The sequence below is a fragment of the Suricata suricatta genome, chromosome 7, assembly GCF_006229205.1.
Source record: "Suricata suricatta isolate VVHF042 chromosome 7, meerkat_22Aug2017_6uvM2_HiC, whole genome shotgun sequence".
Classification (NCBI taxonomy): domain Eukaryota; kingdom Metazoa; phylum Chordata; class Mammalia; order Carnivora; family Herpestidae; genus Suricata; species Suricata suricatta.
In genome coordinates, this window is record NC_043706.1 from 117700302 (window position 1) to 117719834 (window position 19533).

Here is a 19533-nt window from a genome sequence, read left to right on the forward strand (position 1 = left end):
TTCCCAGAAATCCCACACATTTCTGCTTCCATTTAATGAGTCAGAATGTAGCCAACTGATGCCACCTAATTATAAAGGAGGCTGGAAAATGTTATCTTTGAGACAGCCATGAGACCACGTAAAAACTGAGGCCCTGTGCGTAAGGAGAAAAGGAAAACATTTTATTTTCCTTTTGTTGTTTTTGTCACTGCTTTGGCTGTTAGATATTTCCACTGTGATGCCCATGTGTCCAACAGATATCTCGGACTCAACATGGCCAACCCTGAGCTTGTAAACCCTCTCCGCTCGCAGCCCAGCCACCGCGTGCGATGGACGTGCCATCCTGCCAGCTGTTCAGGCCTAAAACATCACAGTCATCCCTTACTCACCACACTGACTGCTTCTACCTCCCTTTGCAAGTCTTCACTATCTCCTGCCCAGCTGACTGCTTTTACCCCCTAATAGCGTGCTACACCTGCTTCTACTCTTACTCCCGCCGAAGTCCATTTTCAACAGAGCAGCCTGAGTGATCTTATTTAAAGTCTACATAATTTTCTTCCCCCTACAGTAGCTCTTTATTTCTCAGGGTGAAAACCAAAATCTTTACAATGGCCAGAAGGACATACACGATCTGGCCTCTCATTGTCTCACATCCTATTCTAACACTTTCTCTCTCACACTCTCTCTTACCTACAAGCCTTTGTTCAAATCTTACTTCTTAATCCAGCTACCTTACCAGCCCCACCCCCAAAGGCTCTCAAATTTCTACTAGGCTGTTCATCTTTTCACCTCTCTATGCATTTACTATCTTCTAATAGTAAAGTATTGTTTATTATCTTTCTCTCCCCATCCCTGCCACCACGAGTTTCCTCTCTGTGTTGTTTGATAATGTATTCAGTGCCTAGAACATAGTTAGTGCTCAATGTATTTGTTGAATGAAATCAAGTAATTTGTCCAGGGACTCATTTTGCAAATTAATAGAAAGCCCTTGCACTGTGCAAGGCCTAGAGTGGAGTGGATACAAAAGGAACAAGACAGACTTTCTACTCAGATGTAGTTTATAATCTGTAAATGCATGAATAACTCTGGCGTGTGTCAATGGCACTGAGTCCAGCAGGACTTAGGACTTGAGGAATGCCAAAAGAAAGAGCTACACGAGTCAAGGGAAAAGCAGGTCTGCCTTGACTGGAATAATTCCAAATGGCTTTGCGGATGGAGTATTTGAAGTGGACTTTGAAAGACAGGTGATAGTTTGATAAGTCAATACAGAGAAAGAGAGATTAGAGGATCATAAACCACCTTCAAAGACATGAAGTTAACAAAAAGACACCGAAAAGAGACTAATATATCAATAATTTAATAATTATGTCAATAATACATTATCATCTTACTAATATTGCATCATTTATTTGCAATAAGGGAAGGAGAGGTAATAATATTCAATTATTTCAAACAGGTAGGAACAGGATAGCAATTAAGACAATTTTCTGAGAGCATTGAATGCTCAGCTAAGGAGTTAGGCTTAATTCATCCAGTAAAGAATCATGTAGAATTTAGAGCAGGGCATGGGAGAAAGCAGGGGCAAGATCAAATCAAATGAGGTCCCTGAGGGCATTAATTTTGTCTTATTAATCTTTCCATCATCCCTCAATAGCACCTGGCATATTAATAGGTGCTCAAAAATATTAGTTTATATTTCAACCAATGATTAAAGAGATGGTAAAAAATAAATAAACCTGTCATGTGAACACCTCACATTCGGACAGCTGTAGGGAGGATGGATTGAAGCAGGTTAGAATTAAGAAGGATAATAAAGCACTGAAACAGGGTCATTTTAATGAAAAGAAAGGGCGGGCATTAGTGACGCCATGTTGGAAGCACATGAGACCAACAGGTCTCATCACATGTGAGGGCTAAAAGCAGCTGAGAGATGAGCTCTCCCCCAATACAGCCTAAATCTACTCAACTTATAACATTTCCACTGCAAGGTTTTTTGCAGTGAAACAAAATTTAAAGGTAAACACGAAGATTCCAATGTGGGACTGGAAACTAACATCAAATTAAAATAATCAACCATAGACGTCAAAGCAGCAACTATAGGTAACTTCTGGAAAATTAAGCGTAACTGCAGGCATTCATCAGTTTATAAATGTCAGGTTTCTGAATGCTTGGATATGGCCACACAGAGGAAATTCTTGGGAGAGAGCAAGGTGTGTGTACAAAGCTTCAGCCTTAAGATCTGGCAAGCCTAGGTTTAAGGTCTCCCTCAACTACTTGTTAGCTATGTAACCCTTGAGAGACACCTGAAATTTTAGCATCTGTGAGTTAATGATAAAAACAGTAGAGAGTTATGGAAGGATCGAATGAGATCATGTAAAATGCCTGGTACACAGTAGGTGCTTCATAAATGTTAGTCACACACACACACACACACACACACACACCCCGCCCTTCTTTTCTCATTCTCTGGAATCCACTGAAGTATCCCTACTTCTAACACAGTTCTGGCCAAAATACACTTTTATTTATAATGACTGTTCGTTCCACGAAAAGTTGTGACTATAATCGTGTATTCATTCTACTGGCTTTTATTCAGTGCCAGCTTCCAGGCGCACTCAGTTCCCTTCCACTTCCCCAGTGCTCACCTCCAAATATGGTCTCACCAGCTAATTTTTCAAGCATCCTTTTATCCTGTCTTCAGGAAAATTATTAATGAAGATGTAAAATCAGCAGACATGAATAACAATGCTTAGGGCAATCCTCCAAACACTTTGTTTTTCCCACTCAACAGGGATATGGTGTCATTTATCATTAGGTCTTGTTACAATTTTCTGGCCCCTTGAAACACTCACATGAGGGCACTCATGCCCACATCTACAAGGATTAGTCTTGCAAGTAAGTGTCTGAACTAAATGTCGCAGCAGGAGAGAACATCCATTACATCACACTAACTTATCACTCTTTGCTCTCATAAATCTTCACAATCAAAACAAATTAGTCTGGCATGTTATTTATAATAAACATTCTCTTTTGTTGTATGTGGCTCATGCCCAAAAGGAGATAATAGACCAGTTGATAAAAGGAACAAAATCTCATCACTGCTTCAAACATAGTCAAGTGGTGAAAAAAGAATAATAACTTCTTGGCAAGGAGAAAAACAAAGAGCAATAGAACAGCCTATACAGAGGAATGATATAAGACTCTGGCTCATGAAACTCATTCTACAAAGTCCTGGAGAGACATCATTGTCTGGTTTTAGAAACAAGAATAGTTGATGTTTTCTTGAACTTGTTTTTTCCTAATGGGCCCTAGACTGAATCACTCATGATGGTTCTCTGTTTTCATTTGTTGAAGAAGCTGAACATTGTATAGGTGGCTCAGATATAGTAAGGGGTGGAATGGGGGGCATAATAATGGAATACTTCCCCCATCTCTCTTCTGGCTCCGTTTAGTCTCCTTGCTTCTTTCCTCCTACTTTTTTTTTAATTGTGGCAAAATAAACGTAATACAAAGTTCACTATCTTAACATTTTTTAATGTTTGTTTGTTTATTTTGAGAGAGAAAGGGAGAGGTAGGGAGGGGCAGAGAGAGAGGGAGAGAGAATCCCAAGCAGGCTCCATGCTGTCCACAAAGAACCCAATGCAGGGCTTGATCCCACAAACCATGAGATCATGACCTGAGCCAAAATCAAGAGTCAGGCACTTAACCAACTGAGCCACCAGGCAGTTCACCATTTCTAAGTATACAGTTCAATTGCATTAAGTACATTGTCACCATCATCTCTAGAATTCTTTTCATCTTGCAAAACTGAAACTCCCCATCACCCCATCTCCAGGCTACCACTCTTCTTTCTGCCTTTATGAATTTGACTCTGAGTACCTCAGGTAAGCAAAATCATACAATACTCCCTCATGTAAAAAAATGTTTTTAATGTGTTTATTTTTGAGAGAAACAGAATGTGAGCAGGGGAGAGACAGAGAGAGAAGGAGATATGGAATCCAAAGCAGACTCCAGGCTGAGGTGTCAGCACAGAGCCTGACTCGGGGATTGAACCCATGAACTGTGAGATCATGACCTGAACCAAAGTCAGATGCTCAACTGACCGAGACACCCAGACACCCTAATATCCCCTCATTTTTAATGAGTTGATCTTCCTGTATTTTGTGAAAGTTTATAGCCCCATATGAAAAAAATAGAGAATGAATGAATAAACAAATAAGAAAATAGAGCAAAAATATTTCCTGGGGACTATAAGGGTTCTATTCTATATTTATTCTATTAGAATAAAGCACAAAGGATTGTAAGAAATAATCATTATTTAAACAGCTAGCTAATGTGTACACAGCAGCATATGTAAGATAACAATGAAGTCAGAGGAGAGATGGAACATAGTAGAGGCTCCCACAAGGGAAGAAATATCAAGGTAATTGAACAAGGAAGTGATTGTAGATTGAAACTCAGACCTAATGGTCTGAGTTTGACCAATATACTGGTCCTGAAGGTTATTGATGGCAGTCGTTCTCAAACTTGAGTTAATATAAAAATTACGTACCTCAAACCTACCAAATCAAAACTGAATTGACCGGCCTCAGAAACCTGAGCATATTACCAGCATCCCAGGTGGCTCAGACACAGAAGGGTCTTATCAATGTTAGGAAACAATGGTCAGGGTACCTGGGTGGCTAAGTCGGTTAAGTGTCAAACTCTTGATTTCAGCTCAGGTCGTGATCTCACGGTTCGTGAGTTCAAGCCCCACATCCAGCTCTGTGCTGGCAGCGTGGAGTTTGCCTTGGATTCTCTCTCTCTCTGCCCTCCCCTACTCACTCTCTCTCTCTCAAAATAAATAAATAATTTTTTTAAAAAAAAGAAGCAATAGTCAGTGCAGTTGATCAGAGCAGAGGCTGTGGGACCTGCCTCTGTTCAGCTGAGTAGTGTAATCTTGGATTATGTTTTATACAAAGCCACATGGGATCCATTGCTACCTATTTTTACCTGCTTCACTTTTTTTCTTCTGCACTGAGTGCTGCCTGACCGAGCTATCCGAAATGGGGGCATTGGCAAGAGAGAATGACACTAGAAATAGACTCTCATTCAGTCTTCCAAGTGGAGGGTCACAAGGGTCAGCCCTGCCACTATCCCACCATCGTGACCGGCCTTGTGGTTGTCTTATTTCATGTTTCTGTTCTCGCCTGCCTCTTTGTCAGCAGCTATCAACTGGCTGAAGGGAACACACTCAGTGAAACTGTGTTCGGTGTGAAAGATCAGAATCTGACTTCTCTCTCATTCACAGCTTTAATTTTCTTTCTTTCTAGAATATGTCTGTGCTGGAGAATCACCACTGGCGATCTACAATTGGCATGCTTCGAGAATCAAGGCTTCTTGCTCACTTGCCAAAGGAAATGACGTAAGTGGCGTAGAGATGAACCATACTGATGTCCACACGTTGGAGATAAGCTGCTTTCTCTAGGGCACCCATGAGACCCCAGGGTTGATGGCAGGGAGCCAGCCGGCTGTGCTTCCTGCCTGCACTCGGTCGGCCATCAGAGGAGACTCAGTGTTAGTTACGGCAGCCCAGAATCCACATCTCTCCCTGCGCTTTGAACGGGCCTTGGATAGTGTGTGACCTGACATCAGGAAGAAGGATAATAAACAGCTCTCAGCTTTCACACTCTTCAGCGTCAATGCTCTGCTTTGTCCAATTCCTATCTTTTGTGTTAGCAAAATTGTCCTCCCGTGAAGATCCAAAAAATAAATATTTATCAAGAAGGAACACAGGAGATCACAAGCTAGATTAAGACTACTTCAATCAAGTGTGTTTTGTAATTGCCCATCTTAGCCAAAAGAGAAGTCAGAAATTCTTTCCTGAAATGTCTTTTGTTAAGTAACTGAATTGGCCCCATCCATTCTTTTGACCATTAATTTACCTATGCCTGTGGCATTTTAAATAGAAGGGGAAATACTAGTTTCCTGGTCCACTGTTTGTTAGCCCAGGCATTTAGGGCAAGTCCTACTAAATTCAAAGCCATTGCCTCATTTTCCACATGATCCCTAGTTAGCTGCTAGAACATCTTTCAAACTCACTACTAATTCTTATTTGTTAAATTAAATGCACAGGGTCCAAGATAGTTAAAAAGTAGGTAGACTCTTCTTTCTGAGAACTGTGAAGCATACATAACTTAAAGTCAAGTGCCAAGTGGCGTCTCTGGGCCAGTATGCTATGGGCTCCTGCTTACTTCTGGCCCTGTGATACTATCTGATGCTGTTTCCTAGCACCCAGAGGAATGTGGAATTTGCAGGAAGAACTTCAGCTCTGATAGCTTTTTACCTCCTAGAATGAAATAAAACCAATCCTCATGCATGGGAAAAAATCCGTGCTTTTTGCTAGAGCACTTGCACAGATCACAAGAATTAAATGCAAAAGAACTACTTGCAGCGCCTGGGTGGCACAGTCAGTTGAACATCTGACTCTTTATCTCAGCTCAGGTCATGCTCTCACTGTTCCTGAGTTCTTGAGTAAGAAATCAAGTAAGAAGGAGAAAAAAGGAGGAGGAGGTAAGTGGCAGGGACAGCTAAAGAAAGACGAGAAGAGAAAGATGGAGAGAGGGCAGCCAGGAAAAAACAAAACTGAAGGAAAACAGGAGGGAAGAACTCAGGACCAGACTTGTCTCTGTGATACATGCATTAATCTTGCTGGTCGCTCAGTTATGCTCGTCTCCTGACATACTCCTACTCATCCCTATAGATTCCAAATAAAAAACCGTATTTGTTTATGTGTTTTTTTAGTCACTTTATGGGATGTCACTTTTGTAGGAAGAATAATCGTGATGCAAGAGTAAGAAAAGGGATGTGGCAGGGCGCCTGGGTAGCTCAGTCAGTTAAGCGTCCGACTTTGGCTCAGGTCATGATCTCGCGGTTCATGGGTTCTAGCCCTACGTCGGGCTCTGTGCTCACAGCTAGCTCAGAGCCTGGAGCCTGCTTCGGATTCTGTGTCTCCCTCTCTCTCTGACCCTCCCCTGCTTGTGCTGTCTCTCTCTGTCTGTCAAAAATAAATAAAAAACATTAAAAAAGAAAAGGAATGTGGTGGGAAGTGCAGTGGCCAGTACTTGCCTGCAGTTGCCTGTTCATTCATGTTCTCAACCTGGATGGTGATTACAGATAAATACTTTATACCTACTCATTAAGCTCTGTGTGCTCGACACACTCAACAAAGTAAAAAGATGTAAAGTATGACTTGTATGCCTAAAACATAGGGACAGAGAAGAACAGAATGGGTTCAAACTTAAGCAACCATCAACTTAATACAGACTGCTATATGCAGAAGATGTTATATACAAACCTAAATACATTTAATTTTAAAGATTAATTTTTAAAATTGTTATGGATCTTGTTTTTCATTGATTACTTTCTGTGCGTGAGGTAAAGCTCTAATTTGCTTATGTTTCCAAACTATCTCATTTTCCTTACATACCACTGTCAACTGATATATTGCTTGCTCATTGGTTTTTAGTAGTGTCTTAATTACCAACTATTATTTTTTAAGTTCCATTATCTTTCTCCAGTCTGTTTTGTTCAGTTGATGGATCTTTTGATATCACATAGTATCTGTCACTATTATTGTCTTCCTTATTATTACTAGTTATTATGCCTTTTCTCTCTCCATGCAAATCTAAATGTTTGAGCTGGTTTCAACTCTTTAAAAGCACAATCCAAACTCCCGTGACTCTGTCTGTCTTTTTGTGTCCTACTTAAGGCATGTGTTTCTAGTTGGTTTTCAGTTTTCAGACCCACAGTTACCATGGCAACGTGTAAGCTACCACAACTTTGTTGGCTCGCGGTTTCAATCACCCTTTACAGTTATTAGCAGACTTCCTGTCCAACCATGGTGGATGAGAGACTCACCCTTGGGCTCGGAGGGACTGGCCTCTGAGTCACAAACAGAATCAAAGGCAGAAATGAGATTATAAACTACCTGATGGTGACAGAATCAATCACCTACCTCAAAAGTATTTGCTCTGTGTGTGTGTTTTCTCCTTCCCTCTTGTGGATGCAGACAGGATATGGAACAGCAGCTGGGCTCCTTGATCTTGGCCACAGACATCAACAGGCAGAATGAATTTTTGACCAGATTGAAAGCTCACCTCCACAATGAAGATTTAAGGCTGGAGGATGTACAGGACAGGCACTTTATGCTTCAGGTAAACAACAACAACAACAAAGGCAGTCATCCTTGCTGAGTAAAAGCACTCGGGACGTGATCGATAACTTTTGCACATGTGAGACGGAGTGTCCTCATGGTAGAACTTAGAGCAGTGACCTACTTTATTAAAAGCTCTGAGACACATGACATAAGCGGTTTCCAAGAAGCAAAATCTAGGTTTCATGTCAGTAAGTTGATAGTATCTCACTTTTCCTTATCTGTTAACTACTGCCCCCTCGAAGTAGCAGGGCTTTACTGAAGTAAGAATCTACCACATTTTGTGGCTTGATGTAAAACTGACCACTGTCCTACCTGTGAGATTTAGAAACAGTGTTTCTGTAACACAAAAATCTATTATATTAACTACAGTAGGAATAAAAACCGAAAAGTGAGTAGCCCTTCCTTCATGTAAAACCTCTTTAATCAAACCCTCCTTTACTTCCCGTTACTACCTAAACTCGTATTTTCACAAACATGTTTACCTAGTCTTACCATTTTTAGACACCAATACATAAACTATTGTTAAATTTAGTTCAATAAAATGAACTGGATCAGGCCCAACGCTTCCCTTCATTCCACGGCAAGAGGCCATTTGTGGCAAGAGAAAAAGAGGACCAGTGGACCTCAGACCTGGAAGTCAGACCTGGTGTCCAACCCAGAGCCATTTTCTTGATCTCCTATTTTCTCTTGCCTTCCTTCATTCATCTTGGCACAGAAGACTGGATGGTAGGGCCCTGGATTCATCTACATAGACCAGCTCTGACCAGGGAAACCGAACCGCACGGAGCAGAGGGAACTGAACGGTGTTTCATGTTCCACGCTTTCATGATGCCCCCTGCAGCTGTCTCTTCCCAGGAAATACCTCCCTCCCAGCTGTAGAACTATGTCCCCCTCCTTTTTTTCCCACCTAGTCTTCTGGTCCCTGAATGTCACAAAGATCAATCAGATCTTCCTGACTCCAGCCAAATTGGGAGTAGCTGAAAGACGCGGCCTGAACATTTGCATTCCACAGGGAAAGCTTGCTAACACAAATGAATTGTAAATGAATTCCCCCTGGAGGGCGGAACCTGGAGAAAGCTTCTGCCCTTTTCCTACTCCAATAAGTACCGGCGTCCCCATTAACCGGGAAATACAGAAACAATCAAATTTGTAAATTAATAGGATTGGGGCTTTCCCAGATGCCAGCGCTGCCAGTGACTCTGTGATGCCAGGGAACTGGCTCAAAACAAATAGGCACTGCTGGTGGGCAGGGCACACTACCCGGAGCCCATAGACGGTTGGTGGGGAAGGGTGAGAACCCACCTGTCTGGGAATTCATGGTAACCCTCTTAGGGTCAGCGTTATTGACAAGAGCGGGCCTCCCTGATCCAGACCAGAGTGTGGTAAGCTTTGAATTAGCTTTGCAGACAACACATTCCAAGTTTGATAGGACGCAGCTCCCTGGGCGGCAGTGTGAGCTTGCTTAGACACAGACACGGGCACGGGAGAGCAAATAAATTGAAGCAATACGTGCAGTCTGTCAATGTGGCCACTGTGAGAATGAGGTCCAGATGATCTCACATGAGCCTGGCCGGGGCCCCTGTGGCTTCCCAGCCCACGAAGGGTGGGGCAGTAGAAGGAGCCAGGCCACAGCTTTCCTTGGCCTACCCACCCCAGGCCTCCTCCAGGGAGCTCCGTGTCCTTGGACAATGGCTCTTCTCTCCTTCTGACAGCTATAAAGTGAGAATCCTGAATGAAGGTTTTGTGTGGTGGTGAATAAGTGCTGTTTCCTGAAGAGGTGCTCTGTAAATGCGGGCTTGGTCCCTGAGGCACACTGGCCAACCCGGCAGCCCCTTGGGCTTCCGGTACATTTGCTGCTGAAGGATCATCCTCTGACTATCTCTTCCTGCCCTGTCATTTCTCAGATCGCCTTGAAGTGTGCTGACATTTGCAATCCTTGTAGAATCTGGGAGATGAGCAAGCAGTGGAGTGAAAGGGTCTGTGAAGAATTCTACAGGCAAGGTTAGTAGTGATCCGACAGCTGAGTGTTCACGGCCCCTCTTCTTTTTAGGCGTTTATCCTAATAAAACAGGAAATGGCTAATCTGTCATGACATTTGTTCTTTCATCAACTCTTATTATCCTAACCTTTCTCTTCAACTCTCTTGCAAACCATCCAGACCTTTTTTGGAAATAATTTAAAAATAAAAAACACTGTCTTACTATGAAAACAGGTAGTTAAAGAGGTGTGATAAAAATGAGCAAAAGTAGGAGATAAGTATGTATATGGGGGGGGTGTATGTGTGTGTATGTGTGTGTGTGTGTGTGTGTGTGTGTGTGTGTGTATGTATAATTTCTTAATAGCTTTCCTCTGTGGATATAAGAATGTAAGGGACAGCTTGATTTTTACTCTGACCTTCATTTTAACGAGCTTAGCACAGCCCAAAGTCTAAATGCCATTTGGGGTCAATGTTCTCCACTCTCCACTCTGACAAGACTCAGACTCCGTCTCTAGTCGTTCCCCTGGCTTTCTTAAATAAAGTTAATAATGCAATGGAGCACAGCTGACCAAGAATTGAGCTCATCCTCTCAAACATATTCAGTGAGAAGAGAAATGGCCCTGAGTTAGGGTATCATTTTTAAGAGATTAACCTCATTCAGAAATAAAGCAGTGAATTAGCCAACAGGACCTTGACACTGGGTGGGATATCGGCCTTTAAGCCCAGCCTTGTTTCTTCAGGCCTGGTTTCAGTGCTCAGGATGTTTGTTCAGGCACATCAGGGCCCTGATGTTAGCGACAGGATCGGGTTTGAGAGGCTGAGAACAAATAAAGCCTGAAGTGTCCCACATACCAGCTCCGTCGGGAGGTCAAATAGCAACAGTGAGCCTTTTGGAGAAGCTTCCATCAAAAGATGTGTCAGTGACATTGAGATGGTCCCAAAGACACAAAACAAAGCAAAACGGATTGGGTTCATGTGGGGCCAGAAGGCTCTGCTCACAGTCCCTTTTGCGCAGAGATAAAGCGTTCGTGAAGTGCCCACAACTCTGTGTAATTTCATTTCAGTTGAGTGTAAGTGGTTAGAAGTCAAAAGATCAGTTCTAGTTGCCTGTCATATAAAATCTGCACTGAGAGAAAACAAAAGAAAAGATGATGAAATTGAGCAGGAGGTTTAGATTAGATAAGTATTTTCTTTACTCTGTGACGTAGAAAATATTGAAATAGCAACATGAGAGAAGGCTAAGATCATGTTCAGAAAGCAAACAATGGGACGGAAAAGAGATTCAACTGCGTCCCTTTTGGTTTTGACTCTCAGCCGTGTGTCCCTGTTGGCACATGTTTAACCCTTTCATTTGCTTATCTTGCATCCTATTTGGATTATGAGCAACTTGAGAAATGGGCCATGTCACTGGGCAGAAAATAAGGCCCATGGAGTTGGTGTATTGAAGTTACTAACTATGTGGACCAAAGAAAGGTAATCCATAAGATCTTACCAAAACCAGGCATGGTCCTAATAATATATGCACGTGGCGCATTGTATGTAAGACAGAACAACCTAGAACATTTGTAACTCTGACCACGAAAGATGAGCTACCATGCACTTTGCTCTGGCATGTCTCCAGTCAGAGAAAGGAATACAGAAAGAGTATGTCAGGTCCTTTTTATTTAACATTATTATGGTTGAGCAGAAGTTCTGTCTGTTTAGAAAGAGAAAGACCAGACTCTCTGGCCATCCAAATTGCCTATCCTCTATAGTGAATTAATTTTTGTAATCTTATAACCATGATTCGCATTATTTTGATTAATCTGATTCTGGTTTTCAGTTTAGGATTTGGGTTTCCACAGACTGCTCATAGTCTTGGCCAAAGCATCTTTAATGGTTCATGACGTTGAGTGAAGGAACACCTTTAAAATCAAGTGTGAGAACATAGTGGAAAGGAAGATGAAATCCCATGATTTAAGAAAATAGCATTGACTTCTGAGAGCAGAGATTAGGATTCTGTACATCATTCAACCCCCTCCTCTCAATGTTTTAAGGAAGTAGAATCTCTGTCCTTTTGTAACTATCAATTGATATCTTCTCAATCCACCAAGATTTGTGAAAGTTTTTATTGAGCATCTGTTTCCAGCCTTGTCTAAACTTTAGCAAAACTGTTAATTTCCCTACATATAAAGCTCCATTGAGGCAATCATGAGGATACAAAGAATTATAGTTAATGTTTAATAACCTCAAAATACTAGGCAGTAAATGTACTGAAAGAGCAGAGCTATGCAATTTTCGTCTTTGTATTCTCTACATTGATTAACAAAGAATCTGAAATATACAGTGCTTTACAAGTATATGTTGAATAAGTTGATAAATAAATTATCTAACTGGGTGATCTCTAATGGTGGAGATCAAGGAGAAGGCCTGGTTGGTACTGAGGAAGGCAGAATCTGAAATGGGTACTGAAGGATGCGTGGCGTAATGTATTTTCCAATAGGATAGTCATGAAACGTGTGACTAGAAAAAATTAAATTAATTACATTTAATTAAATTAAAATTTTAGTTCCTAGTTTTATTGATCATATTGCAAAAAGCAACTATAGAAGGCAGTGCAGAGAACACTTCCATCATTATGGAAAGTACGATTGGCTGGTGCTAGTCTACATAAGGAGGGGTGGAAATGGACAAAGGCACTGGAAAGGGGACCTTCTTCACAGAGCAACTTGGATCCACAGAAAGTGAGAATATGGGGATTTGTGGAGGCCCCTGTACACCAGGCTCCAGCACAGAACATGACAATGAGAGTCTTCGTAGGCAACATATAGAAATGAAGCAGAAAAAACACTGAGGAAGGAAAACTAACTAAGAACCAAAAACTAAAAATGAGTTATTAGTAAGCCAGACTGGAGTCAGGCAGAGTATAAGTAGGGGAAAAAAAGATCTTCCAAGAAAGGAATAAACAGGATTTGATGCCTCAATATGGAGGGAGGAAGGAAGGGAGAAATCAAAGACGATTCCTCCAAAGTGTCAGCTTAATGGAAAAATCACATTTAACAGAATTATGGAGGTAAGAAGTAGAACCCATTTTAATATTAGACCTCATTTTAATATTAAATGGCACCATGCCCTAGCCTCAGAAGACTATTATCATCTGGCTTCCCTGAATTCCTCAGGTTAAGCCAGAGTGATTTCCTCACATCAGTCTTGAGAATAACCAGGCCCCAAGGGACCATGGGAGGCATGGCTACAATCTTAAAACAATGACAGATGTGTGGCATCTCTTAAATTCTAGCTCAGCGGTTAAGTGCAGACACATTGGAGCCAGACTTCATGGGCTGAAATACAGGCTCCGTGCTTTTCTAGTAATACGACTTGAGTGAAAATACCTAATTTCCTTTCATCTCAATTTTTTCATCTGTAAAGTGGGTATTATAATGAAGTTGTTATGAGGATTAAGTTAATTTACATATGTAAAATGCTTAGCAAAGTGCCTGGCACATAGTAAGCATGATATATATGTTACATTTATATCTCCTATAGTTTAGAAGTGTACGTGCACAACTGTGAACTCAGCTAGTTTCTGAGGACTGACTTCTCTACTGATTAACCAGAATATTTTCCCAATGCAAAATTACCCATAATTCTTCATCCCCTGCAGGATTGATAAAGTATTCTGATAAAGCTTTACATGGTGCATTTTCCCTTTGGCCTTCTAGCTGACAAAGGCATTAAAAAGAAATATTTGTTTGATTTTTATACTCTTTTTAAAACTTAGTTACATTAGGTGAAACTAAGTCAGAATAAAAGATTAGAAACTTTTAAGAAATAAAACAGATGGACATAGGGGAAAGGAAGGAAAAATAAAATAAGAAAAATAAAAATAAAAACAGAGAGGGAGGCAAATCATGAGAGACTTAAATATGGAGAACAAACTAAGGGGTTCTGGGGGGGTGGAAAAGGGGATGGGCTAACTGGGTGACGGGATTAAGGAGGGCAATTGTTGGAATGAGCACTGGGGTCATATGTAAGTGATGAATAATGAAAATTCACTCCTGGGGCACATGGGTGGCTCAGTAAGTTAAGCATCTGACTTCAGCTCAGGTCATGATGTCACATTTCATGGGTTCGAGCCCCATGCCAAGCTCTGTGCTGACAGCCCAGAGCGTAGAACCTACTTCCCATTCGGTGTCCCTCACTCTCTGCCCCTCCCCCGCTCACACACACTCTTTATCTCTCTCTCTCAAAAATAAACATTAAAATTTTTTAAATAAATAAAAATAAAATCTACTCCTGAAATCAACACTACCCTATATTTTAACTAACATGAATTTAAATTTTAGAAAAATCTTTATTTCTGATTAACCTCATAGCTACAAAGATGTTCCTCAAATGAGATTTTCTAGTTCCTCTCCTCTGTTTCCTACCTCCTTACTGTTACTGGTTGTGCAGCAGAAAGCAGACTAGGGTCAGGCAGAATGAAAGGCAGGGGTGGCGTAAAATCTGCTCTCTTCACCTGTAACTTGAAGCCAGAACTTCCATTTCATGTAGGCAATTGCTCATTACTTGTACCCTTGTTTTTATATATCTTGATCAAAGTCTATTCTAGTCCCAGAACATACCTATTTACGATGAACAAATGGTCATTGACACTCTGACATTGTAACTTTTCACAGAAACTACAAGAGCAAGGCAGGGCAAGTGGTGCCACAGGTTCCCAATGAGAACAAAGCAGTGAATGGTACTCCTCAGAACAACTTCTTTGAACCAGATGGTTAAAACTAGCAACACGCATGTTTTACAAATTCTAGATGACCAGCATTTCTTCTTCTTTCTTCTTAGGTGACCTTGAACAGAAATTTGAACTGGAAATCAGTCCACTATGTAATCAACAGAAAGATTCAATTCCTAGTATACAAATTGGTGAGTTGAATTCAGTTATAATTTTAAATAAATACTTTTGGCACCTCATCCAAGTCACAAAGCAAAGAAGATCTACACACAACTTTTGGAAGATCCAAACTGGAGGTTGAATGAATGGCTGAATCCAAATAAACACTCTAATCATGACTAATGTACTAGGTAATTATAATTACCAACTGAAAACTCATGAAAAACAGGGTAACAGCTTTGTTATAGACCCTTAACTAGCCTGTATTAGCTTTGCAGTTCAAAATCAAATCAAAACCAAATAGAGTAGAAGGAAACTAATAAGCATCATCTATTTGCTGCTGAAGAACAGGTGAGTTCACACTCTCTTTGGGACCTGACAGAAAGTCGACAGAATCAACCCTTCCAATCTGGCTCACCACCCTTCATCCCCAGTGCGATCCCAAGGGCCCAGTGCTCTGCACGCTATGCCACCCCTTGTGGCCCGGGGTCCCACGCTTCTTGACTCCCCACTTCCAACACTTATTTTCAGTCTTATTCTCAAGTGTCAATTTCAGTAAACTATTAAATTGTGATGCTAATGCCTCTAAAATAACTATTGCTTCAAGTTATGCATCAGTTCATTAAACAAATCGAACTGTGGAAATTTCAGACACACGGGAAGTATTTTTGATCTAGTAAAAATTTCTATCAGTTCTTAAAGCAGGCTACCAATTCCATCTACATTCACAGCAAATCTTTTCCTCGCAGTTCCTTTCAATTAAAACCAAACTCAGAACTTTGATTTTTACCCATAAACTATAGCCCTGACATGTACGAGTCCTTGTTTTTTGCCAGTTCCCATAGACCTCAGAGGGCTTAATGTATTCACAGTGGACTGCAGACCTCTGCAAGGCTTAAGGCTTAAAGCCTCTGCTCGGGAGGGAGCGGGGCATCAGAAAAAACAAGCTGAAAATTAAGAAAACCAGAGTAAGTTAGTCAAGTAATGATATGCCTATAATCACTAAGAGTCAAATCTAATCCACAGAAGAGTCATAAAGTCATCTGCAGGAAATAAAAACAAAATTAATCTGGTTGCAAAGACTTGAATGATTTATGCAAATATTAAAATAGGTATGTTGAAATTTTGGGATTATTGGGGATTCATTTCTCTTTCTAAATTGCCCTTTGGATTGTTATGTTGTTTTTTACAATTAAATTGATTCTTCCATCCAAAAAAAAAAAAGGAAAAGGTGGGAGTGTTATAAAAAACAAAACCCAGGACGAGTCCTGGGTAATAACACAGCTACAGAATTGCTGGGGCAGTGGAGGGCAGGGACTCAGCATCAACAGAACCGCAGCCTTGGTCTCCCTGGACCCAATACTCCCCCCTCCTGCTTGCTTTGGTTATGGAGGTTCTGCAGATGTGATCTGAAAGGAATAGACCTTGTCCCAAATCCTAACCCTGCAGCCCCATTTGTGAAGCTCTGGCTAGAAAGAAATTTGCCAGGCTCCTGCTGAAGACATTTTGTGAAAAGCATTCACATTGTAAAGCACACAACCTGGATTTGCAAAACAGACCTGATTTTAGAGATTCTACCCTATTGTTGTCATGAGAACACACTTATTTTGTCAGATCCTATGTCCTGGTTTTCAGCACAGGAAAATGTGGTTACCATAGATACCTGTTTTTAAAATGGGGTGGGGATTGGCTGAATAGGGAAACCTCAGGGATGCTACATTAGCACACCAATAATAAAGAGAAAGAGAAGGTAATTACCAAACAACCCTTCCTCCTCTGTAAATCTTTCTCTGTCTCTGTTCCACACCTCCCAGCTCTGCAGGGTCAGTACTGGGAGGTATGGGGGTAGATGAGGCTACCCTGGAAAAATCCAAATAGACAGAGTCTAATGGGAGCTCCAGGCTTCAGCCTCTCAGACAAGGATTTGGGCAGCAGGTCCTAAGTAATGCAGCTCTTTCCTCTGTCCTGATTCCCCGGGACTGCAACTGTCCCCACCACAGTGAGAATTTTACCTGTCCCAATCCACAGTGAGAAATTCCTGAGTGCCATCTCAGGTTTAGATCTGATTTCCTGTTTAAGTAATTCATAGTAACCAAGAGGAAGTGGAATTTAAAATCTATTTCTCCTCTCTCCATCAAATTCTGCATTTTAAAAAGAGAGTAAATCAAATGAGTCTCTACTTGGTGAAATCTATAGAAGAAGGAAGAGAAAGAGGCTTGCCTTCAATCCCTATTTACTCTGAGGCCATCATTTCTCACTTCTCCCTGTTAGCCCCCCAGGAGGACAAAACTCAGGCCACATCAGTCCATCGCTTGCATAGAAGAGAGAGGGGGGCACCATGCGCTGGGAACCGATGAAGCAGGCTTCCAAGTCTGATCCTGCAGAAGCCATCGCTCATTTGAAAAGCTGCCCCTGGTGTCTACTCAGGCTTCAAAATGGCTTTCTTAGCTGCTAGAGGAGGTCTTTATATTGGGCAAGTAGAAATCCAGAGGTGTAACTTCAGGAAGAAAATGAGTCAATGTTCAAGTACCAATTTTTAAATGTTGGACTTGTAACTTTTTATATTAAATATGCTTTATAAATATTTACACATTAAACTTTAGAATAGCATAATTTTGTGAACTACCTTTAATATCTAATGTCTAATCTCACTAAAGGTGGAAGACATTTGAAATTAAATATAGAGGTTGTGAAGAAAATGAAGAAAATTCAGGAATAGCAAACAAGAAAATTTAAGAAGGAAATCCTTACTTGCTGATTCCCTATATACCACATCAAACTACAGAAGTCACTGGCTTAAACTTCCCTCCACGGGTCTGGCTTATCTAACGTGATCTCATAATATTTAAATTATGTTGAAGATGAGATAATCCAGAAAATGTGAAATAGCATTTTGCACTGCTGTATCCATTCTCCATCTCTATAGCATCCTCACACGCCAAGTATCTGCTGTCTGTTCAATAAAAAGATGATCAAATCAAGCCTTTCTATTTCACACCCTTGTACACATACAGGGTCAGTTGTTGGAAAATTTGTTATGCTGAAAAACACTTGCTTTTTCTCTGCACACCTATATACGTCCTAAATATGTCCAAGTGTGTGATGATTCCAACAATTCCAGCCTAGACTGAAAGTCCTTTTCTCCTTTAATAACATGATTAGAAAGCAACAAGTCTAAACTAATTAAGAGAATAGACACAAACTTTTCTTTACCTACATTTTGTAGTTAATATAATTGATAGTAAGACACAACTATAAACCAATACTCTTGAAAAAATACCCTACACGTAAACATACGAATTCTTCAAATGGTCAAAGTCAATGATGTGCTATCATTTGCCCTTCCCTCCCTTCCCCTGCCCACCCTCCTTAGCTCCAACACAGACTCTTTCCTGCCTTTCTGTTTATGTTTTTCTCCCTCAGCAAATAATAATAGCCACTATTTATTGAGGGTTTACTGTGCACCAGGAACTTTCTAAGCCTTTCGCCTGTGTTTTATTTCATTGTCATAACAGCCTTGTGGGTTTGGTGCTCTTCCTAGCTCCTTTTTACAAATGAGGAGACTGAGGCCCAAAGGGTTAAGAAACAAGCCCAAGGCAACATATCTGGTGCTTCTAAACTGTGGGTAGGGACCACCTCACTCTTTTTCTTTGCCTGCCCTTCTCTGGGTCAGACAGGTGGGGTCCACATTGTGTTTGGGAGGGAAGAAGACGTGGGTTTTACCGAGCTGAGCTTGGCCTTGCCTGTTCTAGGTTTCATGACCTACATCGTGGAGCCACTTTTCCGGGAATGGGCCCGTTTCACTGGAAACAGCGCCCTGTCTGAGAACATGCTAAGCCACCTCTCACACAACAAAGCCCAGTGGAAGAGCCTGTTGCCCACGCAGCACAGAAGCAGTGGTGGCGGCAGTGGTGGCCCAGACCATGCCGGCCAAGGGACTGAGAACTCCGAGCAGACTGGAACCAAAGGCGACGCCCCATAGTCCCAGCCGGCCTGCCCCTGCTCTGCACACGGAGAAGGAGAACCTCCCTGAGCAGAGGCCTCCTGACAGGGTGAAAGCTCCGAGGGGGTTCCTGCCAATAAGCCCAGCCACATTGTGGCTTTTGTCCTGGGGCTCTTTGGAACGCTACCCCCTCTACTGACCTGCCTCCTCTCCTCTTTCCGAGTGTACAGAAGCCATCCATCATCTCAGCACTAGCTGCCGAAATAAAGCAACTCCATTTAGGAACGTGGGAGCTGATTCTAAGGGCAGACTTGCCCCTCCAGGAGAAGACTGGGGAGTAAGAAAGAGGTGCTTCTGCTGTGTTCCCCTTGGGCCCTGGGTCCCACTGTGACAGGCGACCGCGGCTAAGGCCAGAGCATTGTAGAGTTAGCCACCTGACTGCTGATCTGCGTGACAAACACACCAGCATATTTGGAACTCCAAGGAGATGGGTCTGGGTGCGAGAGCACAAACCAGAACGTGAGAGAAAGTACCTTCTATTTTAATAATAATTCTTATTATAA

The 19533-nt window shown here is 41.6% G+C and overlaps 1 protein-coding gene across 3 annotated transcripts in view; it reads left to right on the forward strand.

Annotated features, from left to right (window-relative positions):
- Positions 1-19293, forward strand: part of PDE7B (phosphodiesterase 7B) — a 315252-nt gene extending 295959 nt beyond the window's left edge. For 2 of the 3 annotated variants that reach the window (XM_029944589.1, XM_029944590.1), the window contains 5 exons: positions 5292-5383; positions 8030-8174; positions 10081-10177; positions 14979-15059; positions 18780-19293. In XM_029944589.1, coding sequence (XP_029800449.1) covers positions 5292-5383; positions 8030-8174; positions 10081-10177; positions 14979-15059; positions 18780-19009 — 645 coding nt within the window. In that variant the 3' untranslated portion in view covers positions 19010-19293. The remainder of the gene's footprint in view (positions 1-5291; positions 5384-8029; positions 8175-10080; positions 10178-14978; positions 15060-18779) is intronic. The other variant, XR_003910745.1, reaches the window with a different exon arrangement.
- The last annotated feature ends 240 nt before the right edge of the window (positions 19294-19533 follow it).